We start from the raw sequence: 15698 nt of genomic DNA, 5'->3' as shown, positions 1-15698 counted from the left end.
CTGGCTGGGTTCTGGGTGGCATGCCTGGCCCACAGGCCTCCCAGCCACAGTGGTGCAGAGGTCAGCCCTCCTGCAGCTAGGCCAGGGGCACCTGTTAGCCCTACGGGGATGACTGTCGGCCTGGGAAACAAACAGAGGAGTCAGCCAGCATTCACACTTGTCTTGACCAAGCAGGCGCTGGGGAGAGGTGGACCCCGCAGCAGCACCAGCTCCTCTGGGCCCCATGTGGCATGGAGTGGAAGCGTCTCCTTCCCCACTCCCACTGGGCCTTGCCTACAGAAGAGGCAATGGCTCAGATCAGCCCCCACATCCCTGCAGTTGCCCCCCCAGCCCGTGAATGAGGATGCAGTACTGGTTTGTGTCCACCTACACCCAGAGCTGCCCTCAGCTCCTCCAAGGGGTCAGACTACTGGCCACCACAAAGGCTCCATGGGCCCAGTTCCCAGGCCCAGGACAGCTCAACCCTGTGCTAGCTGAGTCCACCTGCACCCAGACCAGCCCCTAGCCAAGACTCCACTCCTGGGCTCAAGGCCTGGCTAGCCCCTAGCCAGCCCACTCCTATGGATAGAGAGACCAGTGAGCCCAAATGGACAAGCCTGGAGCCACCCAAGGGTCAGAAACAGCCTCTGCAGGACACAGCAGATGGACACCTGGGACCACCTCCACCCAGGGCCCTGCCCCAGACGCGCGGAGGCCCTGACACAAGGGAGGAGCCAGCCACTTGTGCCAGACCTGAGTGGCAGAAAGCAAAAAGTTCCTTTGCTGCTTTAATTTTTAAATTTTCTTACAAAAATTTAGATGTTTACCAATACAGTCTTATTTTTAATGCGTTTTCTCAGTGTTTTTCTTCTGAGTCACAAACAGCAGGCACTGAAAGCAGTCCCCAAGCCACTGCCGAAGGTCAGTCCTGGAGGTGCTGCCCAGGCTCCAGGCAGATGCGGTGGCCCCGGCCCCGGCCAGCATCAGCTGGACAACGGCTCTCTACTGCACAGGGGCCTCACATGGCTGCAGGGCTCTGGGGAGGTGGGGCACCTGTAGCCTGACCCCTACCTTGCTGCTTCCAAAGATTCCTTGCCCAGGGCTGGGCCTTGTGGGGCACCCCTGACACTGTGGTCTGCCTGCCTGCAGGGTGCCCAGGGAGCCCCTCCACCTTTAGGAGTCCAAGTTCTTTCCCAGCCCCCTCCCTGCCTAGCCACCTGCCCCTGGCACCAAGCCTTCCCGCACCTCTGGGGCACTGTGTTCCCAGGGGTACCCTCCTATCCCACCAGCCCCAAAGCCCAGCCAGGCACCCTTCCCTGCCACCTCCCTGGGCCCTGCCCTAGCAGCCCAGTCGGCCTCCTCGGGCCTTCTGTCACTCGCTCACACACAGCACCATGTCAGTAAACAGCTAACTCAGGCCTAGAGAGTTAGGTAGGGTGGGGGGCAGGAAGGTGTCCCCAAAGTCAGGCTTGGCTGGGGTGAGGCGCTGCCAACCCCTGCCGCCAGGGGGCTCCAAGCTCCACGGCAGGATCTGCTCAGGGTGGCCCTTCTTCCACGATCCAAGCCCTAAGAACAAGAGGCTGGGCCTGGGCCCTGCAGAGGGAGAGGGGATGGTGGACGCTGCAGCCAGAGTGGCACAGGACCACGTACAACCTCAAGGCAGGGCGGCCAACTCCACAGGCTACATGAATGGAGATGTGGACAGAAGCATCTGCCCTGGGTGGTGTGAGCTGACCCTTGGGGTCAGGACTGATCCTGACTTGCTGGTCCTCAAAGGGCATTGGAGGGTATGGTGCCCATCCCTACTCTGGTCCCATCTCCTCAGGCCCCTGATCCCACAGTGCCTGGGACAAGGCTGTGGGCCCAGGGAGCACCCTCCCTCTCTGACTTCTGCTGGCCTCCCCTGGGAATGGGCCACTGGGCTGCTGGACTGGAAGCCAAAGTCCTGCGGGGAACGTGCGGGAAGAGCAGAGCATGCAGGCAGCGGAGACCAACAAGCAGCCCTGGCCCAGAGGGCAGAAACGTTTGGACAAACAACCAGATGAGAGAACGTACCAGGCATGCAAGCTAGACCCAGGAGTCAACGGGCTGAGGCTTAGCGTCCCCCACGGCGTCCACCAGCCTGACCGCCGGCCTGCTGGGCCCTGGGGGAGGGGCCTTCCTGCTGGGATCGAGCTGCAGTGCACGGGTGGGCATTAAAGGCACAATAGAGCAGGTTAGTCAGAGCTCCTGGGGGGACAGGGCAGGGGCAGGGCCGAGGCTGGCGATGTAAGGGTGGGCCTGCCAGGACAGCACAGGGAGCACCAAGGGCACAGGGAGCCAGACAAGTGTGGCTCACACGGGCCGGGATGGGGGGGCACGTGCACACACAGAGGCCTACACAGGAAGCTGGGGGATTGGCACACAGCAGACGGCAGGTCCTGCCCTCGCCGGTGGATCCTGGCGGGCCCTCGCACACACATGCACAGAAGGGTGCACACACACTAGCTCAAAGGCTCCGGCCCATGCAGGGTGTGCCCGGGCAGTGCTGTCCCCAGTGGGTGGGAGCTGCAAACTCATCAGTACCCACAGACTGACTGGCACGAAAGGGCTGCTTCCTGGGCTTGGGCCCACAACCCAGCTATACCCCAGGGCCCAGACCAGACCCAGCATGGCCTAGGCTGTTCTCCAGCAACCCCCAGACACAGAGCCCCACGGGGTACCTGCCCACAGTCACATGACACTTACTTTCAATGGTTCCTTCTCAGAGGCCTCTCCGGCAGAGCCAATGCCCCGCGGCCTTCGCTCCCTCTGGTCTACTGTGGAGTATCCGTCTGCAGATGGAACAAAGTGGGGCATGAGGGGTGCTCTGAGGAGGGCCCTGTAGGAGCAGATCTTCCTCTCAGCCCAGACACAGGGCACTCGTGGGACAGGGGCTTTGGGAGATGGCCCCCACCCACCCTGTCCTCGAGATCCGGGCTGCTGCCAGCTTTCACCAACACCCAGCCTCACGCTGGTGCAACCCTTGCCTGCCCCACGGCAGCTCCAACTCTCCAGACTCCCCTCCACTTGTGGGCCAGAGCTCCTGGCTGGGCACTAACCCCTCTCTAGCTGCCCTGTACCTCACTCTCTGAGCACCCCTTAACCAAATCTCTCTCCTCCACCCAGCACCAACTACACCCCATAAAACCAGCAGGCCCGCCTCAGGCTCTGGTCCCCTCCCGGCACAGAAAACAAACCACACTGCGTCTGCACTCACCTGGACCAAGCGCGTCCATGGGGATCACATCCCGGCTGCCAGTTTTCTCGTCCTCTGCAAGGCAGGAGGAGGAGGCAGGCTGTACACAGCGGCCAGCGGGGATCGGGGCACAGAAGCCCCAGGTAGCCCTAGAGGCTCTCTGTCACTAAGGTGCCTAACCTCTGCCAGTTGGAAGCCCTACCCTGAGCTTGACAGCAGCGTGGATGCCGTGGGGAGTAGCCAAGAGGCAGAGGGCAGGGAAAGTGGCCTATGGAAGCCGTCTCCGTGGGAGGTGTGGCTCCTCCTTCACCTTCACCCAAGGGTCGGGCAGCTGGGGTCCCCACCCTCTAGGCCCCCTAACCTCCACCACTCACCAAGGCTCTTGTCCACCAGTGGCAGCGTGCTGTCATCGAAGCCCCCAGGACTCGGTGCTCCCTTAGGCCCCTTGGCAGTAGCAGCAGCCGACTGAGACATAAAACACAGACACAGTGTGGGTGAAGCACACGGAGTGGGAATAAGGCGAAGTGGGCAGGGAAGGCCAAGGAAGCCGCACCTGGAAGCGCGCCTTGGTCCAGCCATCTTTCTGCAGAGTACCACGCAGCTCTTTGTAGCTCCACACTGTCTGCAACACGTGCGACGCCGCCTTCGCCTCGCGTACAGATTGGCTGTGGGGCCGAGGGCGGGGTCAGTGGTGGCCCCTCCCCCACATCCCCTGCTCCCCAAACCACCGACCCCTCCCCTCCACACCTGGAGGCGACGAGAGCCACCAACGCTGGCACCCCACGTGCCTGCAGGAGCGAGCGCGTGTTATCCAGGCTGTCGGACACGATTTCGTGGATGGTGTTGAGCACCGCCACCACGGTGTCTTCCTCCAGGCGGGCCCCAGGTCGCGGCGGAGCCTGTGCATTGCGCACATTCCGCACAAGCTCGGCCATGGCGTAGCTCCCTGAAGGGCAGGGCTAGGTGTCAGGACACGCCTCTGCCCCACCCCTCCAGGAATGAGCAGGGATCCCGCGAGGGCTAGGGGCGCTGCCAGGAGAGCCCCTGGAGACCGCCACAAGGAACCATGCGAGGAGGGTGCTGAGCTTCAGAGACAGGGCCAGGGGGACTGGAGCTGCCTAAGGTGGGCCAGCGCCCAAACAACAGGGGCGGGGCCTGGACTCCCAAACCACTCATCCTCCAACCCCCTCCCATGGGACTAGAGCTGCAGGCATAGTTCGGTGTCCAGGCGTGGCTCTGCAGGCGTCCTCACCGATAAGATCTTTGTTGCGCCGGTCCAGCGAGAGGTTGCGCAGGGCAATGGCGACGGCGCGCACCACCTTGTCGGTCTCAGACTGCAGCAGTTCCACAAGCACCGGCAGCCCGCGCTCTTTGCGCACTGTGGCGCGGATGTACGTGGCCCACTGAGAAGGTGGGGAGAGGGTTGCTCAGCCATACACCCCAAGCACTCTCCCACCTCCAGATCCTGACTGCTCCCTCCAGCTGAACCTTCCTGCTCCCGTGCCCGACAAAGCCCTACCCCAAAAGCTCAACGGCACCTCCACCGACGCTTTCCCACCGTCCAGGGTGCACGCAGTGCCCGCAGCCCATGCACTTCTTGGATCTTGGGGTGGTGAGGTGGGCCCTCCTTTCCCCGCCAGCCGAGGCAGGAGCTGCACCAGTGAGGTGCCTGGGATTTCCTCTCTCAGGACTTGCCCACCCTGCCACACCTGGCCCCTCACCATCCAGTTGCCAGCACTGAGGTTCTGCAGAGCACCGGCGGCAGCCTCCAGGGTGTTGAAGTTCCGGCTCTCCGTGAGGAGGGAGAGGTAGAGACGTACCACCTCGGGTTGGTACAGCAGCTCAAAGCCTGGGTGCAGGGCAATCGCCATCCACGGTCACCCAGAATCTGCTCTCATCCATCATACCCCTCCCGCTTCCCGCTTCAGAGCTCCCAGGGGGTGAGCTGGGGCCAGGGATGGGTGTGGATGAGTCACGTAATGTTTACTATCAACATAGTCACCCAAGGGGAAAAGCGTTCCCATTTCACAGAGGAGCAAACTGAGGCTCAATCAGTTGGACCTGCCTGGCAGCAGGAGCATCCAGGAGGCCTGGGGTGGGGAGGGAGGCGTCAACCAGGAACGCTCTCCTAGCAACAAGACCCGCATTTCCCGGTATGTCCCTGAACTTATGTATCCTGGCCACGCCCCTAGCAATAGGGTCCACCTTCCCTGGCAACAAGACCAGCATTGGCCACACCCCTAGCAAGAGAACCTGCTTTCACTAGTAACTGAAGCTGTGCAGAGCCACGCCCCCTAGCAACAGGGACCACCACGCCCCCTAGCAACAGGGCCCACCCTCCCCCACTGACAATAGAGCCCCCACTCTGTAAGTCAATTGATGCAGTGCAACCAGGGCAGCTGCCCTAGCAACAGGAGGCACTCTCCCTGGCAACCACTCCAGGTTCCCCGGCAATTGAGACGCCATCCTGCTGCTCTGCCCAGTGCTCCAGAAATGGGGGGTCAAGACAGCCTTCCAAGCTTGCCTGTCCCCAAACAGGGGCTTCAGCCTGGCTTGGGATACTACCTCAATCTCCCCTGTACTCGCCCAGCGACATTTCATCACCCCCTCCTGTCCCCACGCCCCATGCTCCCTCTACTCCTGCCCTGCTGGGCTTTCTGCTCCCACATACTCCAAAAACATTCCCTGCTGGGATATCTGCACCAGCCCTGCTTTAACTGTAATGCTTCCCCATAGCCCTCCTGCAGCTGGGGACCTCCACTCTGGTGACATGCAGGCTCTTCCAACTGGTTAGGCCCCACCAGGGCAGACCTCTCTCTCAGGCCAGATCCCAGCACACAACCCAATAGGCACTGCCCTGCCCCTGCAGGTGTTCGTCTGGCCTAGCCTCTGAACCTGGATGTGAGAATGCCCGCCTGGCTCCCAGCCCCGAGGTGAACTCAGCTTTGTGGCTAACACAGGAGGCCCTACCTCCACTGGGGGCGTCCCTCCAAACCTTCCCACCTCTTACGCAGCGTGAGGCTGAGCAAGCCCCTGGCCTCTCTGTGCCTGTCTCCTCCCCCAACCTTGCCTGACATGACCCATGGCACTGCCTCCCATTCTAAACCCTCAGCAGGTGTCCCAGTGCTGAATAATCCTCCAGGAAATCCTGCACCTATGGGCCTGTTTCCCCATCTGTTCCCTGAGGCCCTCCAGGCCTGCTTGATGGCCCAAAGCTCCACTACCAGGGCAATCCTGAGCCCAGACATCCCCCAGCGGAGCTGGCTTCGTCTCAGCCCACTCACCTTTAGCAGCCTCAGTTCGCTTGGGCAGGTCTAGCGTGTCAAAGTTCCGGTCCATCTCACCATCCTTCTTTCCTGGAAGGGAAAGGTGGTGTAGGAGGTGACGCAGACCCCATATGGGGCATGGGTGTGTCAGAAGGGTTGGGCACAGTTCTCTCCTACCCAGGCCCCAAAAGGCACCCCCATGTCCAGGCCTGGGCACCTGTGAGAATGCAGCACCACTGTCAGAGTTTGGGCAGTTTAGGGGTAGGAGTTGGTGGCAATGGGGCCTGGGGACATCCCAGGACTCATCTCTCACCAGGTGCTGGAAGCTGTACCACAGACCCTCCCAGTGGCTTCCTTGCAACTGCCAGGTATGTAGACCGACGAAGCCAGGAGCCCTGGCTGGATGGCAGGTGGATACAAGCCGAGAAACTGAAGGCTGACCGGGACAAGACTCGCTTGGGTCACACAGTAAGGCAGAACTAGGGGGAAACTCCCCCAGTCTGGGGTCAGGACATTGTCCCAGGATCTACTAGCCAGGAGAAACCCCACAGCAGCCCACCTAACATTTGTGCAGCCCTGGTTTGCACCCCTTTGTGACAGTGAGCCCACTGTCTCTCAGCCACACTCCCATCTCAGATGACACTTCTACCCCCTCACAAGGCAGCAGAGTGGAGCCAGATGACCTGAGGTCCCTGCCCTGCTCACCCTCACGGGACCCTTGTATCCCTTTGAGCCACATGCTGCCCCATTCTATCAGAGAAACAGACTGCTCCCTGGTGCCCCTAGAGACAAGTATCCCCGGGCCCTGCCCACTCTTGGCTCTGCCTGGCTCTGCCCAGGTAGGCAAGTCTGAGGTTATAAAATGAGCCCCTTGGCCTTCCCACCTGCCACTGTCATAAAGATGGCAGCCCGAGTGATGAAGCCAAGGGTGGGGCAGGGCCCTGGGGCTGGAATGTGCTTGCCTCTTCCCAGGTGCCCACTGCACATGCCAGGCCTGGAGAGCAGGATAAAAAGGGACTCACCTTGGTGGAACCACTCCTCTGGGCGGCCGGAGGAAGCAGAGGAGAGAGTAGAGGAGCCTGAGCAGGCAGCACTCATCACCCCCCATGCCCTCCCAGAGGCCTCAGGTTCCCACTGCACAGCCTGGATCAAGCAGGCAGCATGTGGAACCTCATCCCATCACTTCTGGGTGCTGAGCACCCACCAGTGGGACGAGGAGGAGGCCTAGGGTCAGTGGGGCAGGGGCAGGTGGCGCACAGGTCGCCCACAGCTGCTGGGGAGGTCCCGAGAACCTACACCCCACTAGTGCGGTAGAGAAGGTGTGCAGGGCATCTTGCCCAGGCAGATGGGTGACTGCCCCACAGGTTGGAGGCAGTCTACAGCTATTCTGTAAACAGTCAGCAGGCAGCAATAGCCATGGCTCTTTCTCAACTCATGGGCGAGTGGAACTCTCCCCGGAATAGAGACTGGGTCTGGGCATCAGTGGGACCACCAGGCTTCCCTTGTGTATTCCCTGCGGGTCCCACAGTGTAGATGGGGAAGGTTGGACCTGGGCCCCCAACCCTGGGCCCCGTCAACCATGTGACCCAGGGCAGCCCAGCCTCCTTGGCTCCCAGCTTCCCTGCCTGCCTGTTGGGGGCTGTGCAGATGTCCTCTGGCCTCCATGATGGGCTGCTATGGGTGTACAGAGAGCCTTCAGCTGGGGCAGGAGTTGAGATGGTACCCCAGTCCGCCCCACCCACCTTTGGCCTTCTTGCCACCAAAGCAGCTGGCATCATCCCGCCTCCGGCGCTGGGAGACTACAGCACTGCCCAGAGGCCCGGGCTCGGCCTCCTGGTACCTATCGGCCCCGGGCACCTCCTTGTGCACGTGGTAGGACAGGTTCCGCATGATGCACACGCAGTTCTCCACCGACTGCAGGGAGAGGTGAGTGGCTGGGGCAGGGCACCCTAGGCACAGGGCCAGCCCTCAGGAAAGACTGGCCACAGGTGGTGTGCATGAAGGCACCAGGAGCAAAGGGACAGGGAGGCCTCAGTCGGGGGGACAAAAGGGCGGTAACCACCAGGGAGGGTCCATGGGAGGAAGCCCCTGCCTCATGGAGCATCTTCTGCCTGCAGGACAGTGCCTACTTCAGTGTGGTCACTGTGAGGCAGGCCATGCCCAGAACGCCGCCCCAGACCCACAAACCCATTCCCCTGTGCTGTTCCCACAGTTCCAGCCTCCCGGGACCTGCATGATCGTCTCTCCAGCCCTTGGTATGAGGCTGTGACCGTCCCTGCCCACCTTGTTGTCCGTGTCCTTCCGGCCCACTGCCGACTGCAGGGCATGCAGGAGCGCGTCCACCAGCCCTTCACACTCCCGGAGTCGCCGCCGGGCCTCAGCACCATCAGAGCTCACATTCCTGTGTGGCCAAGAGCAGGTCAGGTGACCCCTGGCTACCACAAACTCCCCAGCCCCACTCTGGCCTCATGGGCTTGTCTTCATCTGCAAAACAGGCCCTTGCTGCTGCCCTCCTAGCACTATTGGGAAAGGACGCCACAGCCTGGAGCTCAGCGAAGTGGGAGAAGCGAACTGCCCCCGGCCTCAGGAGGGGAGCCCTGGCAGACAGCTGTCTTGGCTGGGGATAGCTGGGCAGGGGAAGACAGGGCTTTCCTGCCTCCCAGCTGACCTAGAAAGGGACAGGTAGACTCAGAGAGACCTGAACCTATGCATAGGCAATTCTGGGTCCCTCGCCACCCCAATGGCGGCTCTAGGCCCCACCTTACCCCAAGGTCAAGAGCCTGCAGGGCTGCGGGGGAACACCCTGATGGACAAGCAAGACTGTGGGGACCCAGGACTCTGTGGAGTCAGCAGGGCCTCCCAGGGGTAGGAGGGGAAGGGCAGAGGTCACAGGTGGCTGGGATGAGCCTCCCAGGCAGATGAACAGGGAGGTCCCAGCTCCCCTCTGGCTGTCAAGTGATGGGAAGGTAGGTGAGAGCTAAGCAGGGCTATGGTACCACACAGACCCCTCCAGAGGGTGCCCCTGGGAAGACTAGGGCACCACTTGGGGGTGAGTACAGCCCCATCAGGCCCCACTTCTCATCCACAGGACTTGTGCCACAGCTCTGAAGCTCCCAGGCTCTGGTGCTCCTAAGCTTGCTGCCATCTTCCACACTATCTGGGACCACAAGGACAGGGCCTGGTGTGCTTGAGGCTTTAGCACCAGGCCTGGTCCACACCTCAGGCAGCCCGACGTATTCTTGAAGACAGTTGTCCACTCGGCATCCCGTGGCTTGGAGTCCTCGTTGGGCTCACGCTCCCATCCTGAGTGGGGCACGATCACCTCATGGGTCAGTGTCTGCAGGCCATGGTCAATGATGACCATCTTCAGGGGCTCATATGACGACAGGTTCCACAGTGTGCCTGTGGGGTGCGATTGGCCAACCCGTGCTGACCATATGCACTGCCCGCCTACCTCCCCAGGTGGCCACGCTCAGGACCTGTCCCACTCTCCTCATGTCCCAGCTCACACAGAACAGTAGGAAGTAACAAAAGCTGTGAGTGGTTCTGAGGGACACCAGTACTGGTTTCCAGCTAGGAAGGAACCCCAAAGGGGAGGAGGTGCAGAGAAGGGTGTGGCAGTACTGTCCTGTCCCACCCATTCCCTGCCACACGGCAGGTGGCACTAACACTCCTGAGGCCACAGGGCCTCACAGAGACACGGTCAGGTGACCCTACCTGTCCCTCAGGTCCCACAAGGCACAAGCCCCACCACTGCACTGTTGGGGTGGGAACCAAGGAGGCAGGTCCCAGGGGAGTTTCTGTGGGGGCAGGAGGTGAGGGGACATGCCTGAGGGGCCCACTGTCAGCCTCCCGCCTATGGTAGAGACTGGGGAGCCTGTCACAGCATCTGGGCCTGATGACTGGCTCCTGGGGCAAGCGTCTCAGTGGCTGCACTCCTGCCCACCGGGCACTCTCCCAGGCGGTCGCAGGCCACGTGGCCTCGTTCCTCCCGTGCTGAGCCTCGCACTCTTCTCTTCCCAGGGGATGTGGGCATGGCCAGGTCCCACTCACCAGTGACAAGCTCGCGGACCTCGTTGTCCCGGGCGGCCCGCAGCAGGCGCACCAGGGCAGGCACACCACCACAGTCCCGGATGGCGGCCTTGTTGTCAGTGTCACGGCCGTAGGAGAGGTTGCGCAGTGCCCCACAGGCCCGGCGCCGCACCTCAGCCCGCGGGTGGTCCAGCAGCGCCACAAGCAGCGGCAGCCCCCGCAGCTGCCGTACACGCCGCTTGACACCCTCGTTCTCAAAGCACAGATGTTGCAGGTAGGCGGCCGCATTGGCCTTCACGGGGTCCACAGGGTGCCGCAGCATGGCCAGCACCTCAGGCAGCTCAGGGTCCCGCCAGCGAGGCTCCTTGCGGGCGCTATCCACTGAGGGCGAGCGCCGCACCAGCCGGTCCAGGCTGCCCAGGCTGCCCCGTTCAGGCTGGGCCAGGGGCGCCGTCACCGCTGGGAACGCAGGCCGTTCATCCGTCAGCTCGCCGCCATCATCTGCCGTGTCCTCATAGGCCCTGCACAGGCAAGTGGGGGCGCGTGGACATCGTCACAGCAGCCGCCAGCCCCGCCTCTGAGCTGCCCCATGACACCTTCTTCAGGACTGCAAACTCACCCAGCAGGGCTGGGCTGAGAGCACCTGCATCTCCGCCCGAAGCATGGTGGGGACACAGAGAGTCATGCACCAGCCCAGTGAGAACCCATTCACAGCCAAATGCCAAACCCCAGCCAGAGGCTATCAGGACCCAGGCAACCCTCCCAGGACAGCAAGCTCACTCACTGCTGTCACCAGGCAGTGTTCCCCGATCCCAAGCAAAACGTGTTTCTGTGCGATATGTGCTAGGGCTGCTGGAGAGACCCACCTCCCTTCCACGAAACCACCCCATCTTCCATGAGGCCCATCTCTGGCTGTGTCAGGATGGAGAGGGGGTAGATGGCTCTCTCCGCATGAAGCCATCCCAGTAGGACCACCCGAGGGGTGTTCAGGCCACCAGGCCCTTGGGGCACAAGATCTCCTTAACTCTCAGTAGCCCTGTGGGTTGCTGTCATCAAACCCACTGCCCTGAGGCTAGGAGTGGTCAGGTGACTTGGCCAGGGTCACACAACAGAATCCAGACCCGGGCTGTGGTCACGTCCCCACGCCAGAGATGCAGAAACTGAGGGCAATGGGGACAGAATCAGGGGCTGTGACAAGGGCCAGGGCTCTGGGTTCTGGTTACCCAGAGTGTGGATGGAGCAAGGCCGGTGGTCGGCACTCTTCCCAGCTTTTCCTAGGCCCCGGGCCTGCAGGATGGTGCCCAGCCGAACTCCTACCACCCCAGGGTCCACCTTTCTTCTCTCCCTGACAAGAGCCAAGGCCAATTCAAACTAACGTGCATGACTAACTCAACTGCAGCCACTTCACAAGTGGGGCACTCTGTAGTTGGGTGGAGGGTGGACTTCCCAGAGGAGGTAGCCACAGGGAACGGGGTGCAGCTCACCTGGTGTGAAGGCCCCGCCCACACTCAGGCCTCCTCCTTGTGGCCGTGCCATAGTCAGGCTCCAGCTCAGGGCCACCCTCGTCATCAGCGGCCAGGCTGCGCGTGTCATCCTCCAAGCCATACGGCTCTGCCTGGAAGCGCTCGGGCAGGGAGCGGCCACCTGGTGGCCCAGGCTCAGGACCCACTGAGAAGGCCTCCCGGTGGCCAGGCAGTGTGAAGCAGCCATCACCAGGGCCCGGGCCAAGGGGGCCAGCACGTGGGGGCCGCACACCCAGCCCTCGGGACAGGCTGCCATAGCTGGAACTGTCCCGGGGCTCGGGGCCTTCGGGAAAGCCAGCCCCGCTGCTGAGGTAGGCTCGAGAGAGTGTGGCCGCCGGGCCACCACCACGCAGCAGGAAATGCCGGTCCAGGGCACCATCGGCAAAAGGGCCTAGTGGGGGGCCGCCATCCAGCAGGGGGAGTCCGTCTGGGCCCAGGGGCACCTGGCGTACTGTCCGAGTGGTCACCGTCTTGACAGTCTTGGTGACCTGGTAGATGAATAGGCAGGTAGGTGGGGTAGCCCGAGAGGCCTAGAAACTGCTTTGTTGGGGCCTGGCTGGCCTTAATTTCCCACTCGAGCAATGAGGCCCCCGGTGGCAAGCTTCCATGTCCACTCTGCAGGTGAGACAGCTGCAGCAGCCTGGCCCTGCTCACCTACCCACTGCCTGGGCCTGTCCATACCTTGGTCTCGGTGCGCCGGGTCGTGCCATCTTCAGATGTGACAATAGACACGTGGGAAGTGGGTGTGCCGGGGTCCTCCTCCACCGTCACGGTCTCCTCCAGCACATCAGGCGCCTCCGGCATCGTGGCCAGTGAGGCCTGGCTGCCTGGGCTCTGCTCCTGGGGCAAGGAGGGGCACTGGTGGGCAGGCCTGCTGCTCAATCATCCCTGGAGAGCAGGTCCCCACGCACAGCAGCTCTGCCTCAGCTCGTGCTGGCCAGCACACCAGGGTGCCTTGCTCCTGGTCCTAAACCCACCCACCCCAGGGCCTGTCTCGGCCCAAGCTAGTAAGGACAGCAATAAGTTCTTGCCCTCTGAACATCAAGGTGCTAACCCTGCCCTGGCACCCCATCCTGGGGTGACCCTGGGGCTGGACCCCCATCCCACGCCTCCTCAGGCTGAGTTGGCGGATAAGGCCACAGACCCTGGGGGTTAAGTCTAGAGGGCCCTCCCCAAGCTGCATGGCCTGGCTGCTACAGGCTCCTCCAGGCCCCACGAGGTGCCAGTGAGACCTGCGGGATGCATTCCTGATGTCACCCGCCACCCCTAGCTGGGACATCATGGTGTCCTGGGGCCTCCTCCCTTACCTACCCCAGAAACCTTGAGTATAGAAGCCTTGTGGGGGCTGTTTCAGCACTGCCTACTGACCACTGTGGCCACACTAAGGTTCCCGCCACCAACGCCAGCCAGATGCCCTCAAGGGACAGAAATACGCAGTTCCTAGAACACTCTATGCACCTGTAGCACCAATATATCCTTACTCTTTCCAGCCCAGACATTCTTTAGTGTTGTGTAGGCACAGCCTGGCCCTACCTCAGGCCAGTGGCTGGCGCCCCCAGTGACTGAGACTCTGGGCATCGTATCAGAGATCAGACACAGTGGATCTGAGCCTATGGGTGCCCTTGCCACCATTCTGCATGGGGTGACGACACTGGAATTCTAGGCAAGACAGCTCTGGACTGAGACCTTTCTATCCACATGCCTACTGACTAGACTTGCCAGTGGGAAAACTGAGGCTCAAAGAGGATAGGCTGGCCCACATCAGAGCCAGGCCCAACCCCTGCTGCGCTGAGTGGCTTGAGGACCTGAGACCCACAGCCTGCTCTGGGCCTCTGACTGCACAGGTGCCTGGCCCCAGGGCCACATGGCACCAACATCCGGGGATTGGCATCTAGCCAGGACAGGCAGGAGCTGAAACCCAAGCCCTGGTGGGTGGGTGAGGGGGAGCACATTCCCAGGCAGCCAGGGCAGGGTCAGCAGGAGGACAGGCCCCGCTCTGTGGCCCAGGCCCCTGGTCCCTGCACAATGGGTCCCTTGCCTGGGCCCCCTGGGGCCTGCACAGACACCAAGCTCTCTGCCAGGCTCCAGAGGGAGACTCTGCCCATTCTTGGGCCTGGGAGGTGAGCCTGGCTAGATACTCAGCGCTGCCCTCAGGACCTGCCTACCAAGGCCTGTGGGCTGGGAAGCCTCCCCAGGTCAGGGTCCTATCCTGGTGGAATACTTGACCCCCAAATGCACGCAGTGCAGGGGTCCAGGAAGGGGCCCGCACCAACATGTTAGGACAGGTGTATCCCTCAGGCTCACTGATAGAGGAAACAGGTGGCCACAGAAGGTACCTCCCCCTCTCCCAGGGGCAGGGTCTTAGAGGATGACAGGTAACTTTATAGATGGGAAAACTGAGGCCTGGCAGGGGGAGAGGATTTACCTAGAACTTCACAGTGCAAGTGGGATTTCAAGCATCCCCAGAGAAGGCAATCTGGCAAGGAAGCCTTTGGGCCTCATCTTACCCTCAGTCTTGAGATGTACGTGGAATGCCTGGCTAGGAAAAGGGGACCTGTTCCCTGAGAAAAAGAAATAGACTGAGGCCTAGAGTGGGGACAACTGGTATGCCGCCACGCAGGGCAGGCTGGGCTCTTCTCCAAAGGCACTGGGGAGCTGGGACTGCTCTGAAGCAGGAGAAGGCTTGTGTGGCCCATCACTGCTGGGGCTGGGCTACCCCATCTGTATCTGGCAAATGTGTGTCAGGCCCTGAGCTCTCTCTGCTGGGCCCTGGGGGAGCTCATTAGAGTTCAAGCAGGTGCCCAGGCACCGAGGGGCTGCAGTTCTGGCAACGGGGTGAGGAGGGTATGCAGCAAGACTGAGGGGATGTTACCCAGGACACTCTGCCAGTGGGATGTGGCCCCTCATAGATGCATATATTTACATCTATTAAAGACTCAGAGAAGAGCCCCCTCCTCCCTAGGTAGGCAGTGGGGGTAAGGGGGAGACGAAAAGGGGAGGACATCTCAGGACCCGGATGCCACTCTGTAGCCCAGCTTATCCCTCCCACCAAGGCTGTGGTGCAGGTCTGACAAGCAGAGCTGGGGTGGTCCAGGAGAGCCAGGTCCCCCCCAGCAAGAGCTGGCAACCGTGCGGCATCACCCATCAGCCCCGGCCTAGCAGCTCGGCAGTAGGATCCCGAGGCCCCAAGAGTCCCTGCTGGCAAATGACCTCAGGGAGCTAAAAATGGGCGATGACTTCACCCGGGTGGCAGGAGCATGAGTCAGCCAGTGATCACAGGAAAGCCCGGCCCCCGCTACACATGCCCAGGCACACACACATGCATATACATGACCCCTCAGACAGGGACACAGGCACGTACATGTACCTGTGCGAATACCCAGCCTGGCACAGGCCGAGCACATCAACCTGTGTGCTCTAACAGCACCCCAAGGGCACGGCGCCCACTGTTCCCTGAGGCACACTCATGAGCACACATCCTCCCGTCCTCCATCGTGTGTCAAGACCCTTATCCAGGCAGGGCCTCACAGACTCTCAACACACAGGGACAGGGGCCACCAACTCTGCCAATCACCTGCCCAACATCCACTCTGGGAGTCTCAGAACTGGCTGGCAGAGGGAGAAACTGAGGTGTAGAGTAGTGAGAGGCCCTAGCCATCTGGTGGCTCAGGTCTCTGCAAC

The 15698-nt window shown here is 61.8% G+C and overlaps 2 protein-coding genes across 12 annotated transcripts in view; one reads left to right on the top strand and one right to left on the bottom strand.

Annotated features, from left to right (window-relative positions):
- The window catches only part of RANBP1 (RAN binding protein 1), a 290326-nt gene that overhangs the window by 121460 nt on the left and 153168 nt on the right, over positions 1-15698 (top strand). The window contains exon 1 of one of the 6 annotated variants that reach the window (XM_050746247.1): positions 2332-2336. The exons of the other annotated variants lie outside the window; for them this stretch is intronic. The gene's annotated coding sequence lies outside the window, so the exon portion shown is untranslated. Of the gene's footprint in view, positions 1-2331; positions 2337-15698 lie in introns of those variants that run through there. 6 annotated transcript variants of the gene reach the window in all.
- ARVCF (ARVCF delta catenin family member) overlaps positions 755-15698 on the bottom strand; it is a 54650-nt gene continuing 39706 nt past the window's right edge. For 2 of the 6 annotated variants that reach the window (XM_050746055.1, XM_050746059.1), the window contains 16 exons: positions 12699-12857; positions 11979-12505; positions 10516-11015; positions 9681-9864; positions 8746-8863; positions 8205-8376; positions 7485-7502; positions 6481-6552; positions 4918-5045; positions 4449-4599; positions 3944-4142; positions 3750-3861; positions 3571-3661; positions 3218-3271; positions 2707-2792; positions 2036-2154 (listed from right to left, as the gene is read on the bottom strand). In XM_050746055.1, coding sequence (XP_050602012.1) covers positions 2047-2154; positions 2707-2792; positions 3218-3271; positions 3571-3661; positions 3750-3861; positions 3944-4142; positions 4449-4599; positions 4918-5045; positions 6481-6552; positions 7485-7502; positions 8205-8376; positions 8746-8863; positions 9681-9864; positions 10516-11015; positions 11979-12505; positions 12699-12857 — 2679 coding nt within the window. In that variant the 3' untranslated portion in view covers positions 2036-2046. Of the gene's footprint in view, positions 1573-2034; positions 2155-2706; positions 2793-3217; positions 3272-3570; positions 3662-3749; positions 3862-3943; positions 4143-4448; positions 4600-4917; positions 5046-6480; positions 6553-7484; positions 7503-8204; positions 8377-8745; positions 8864-9680; positions 9865-10515; positions 11016-11978; positions 12506-12698; positions 12858-15698 lie in introns of those variants that run through there. The other 4 variants (XM_050746057.1, XM_050746058.1, XM_050746060.1 and 1 more) reach the window with 4 other exon arrangements.

The sequence above is a fragment of the Macaca thibetana genome, chromosome 10 (genome assembly GCF_024542745.1).
Source record: "Macaca thibetana thibetana isolate TM-01 chromosome 10, ASM2454274v1, whole genome shotgun sequence".
Classification (NCBI taxonomy): domain Eukaryota; kingdom Metazoa; phylum Chordata; class Mammalia; order Primates; family Cercopithecidae; genus Macaca; species Macaca thibetana.
The sequence above is the reverse complement of the archived record's forward strand: the minus strand, read 5'-3'. Positions and strand labels throughout refer to the sequence as shown.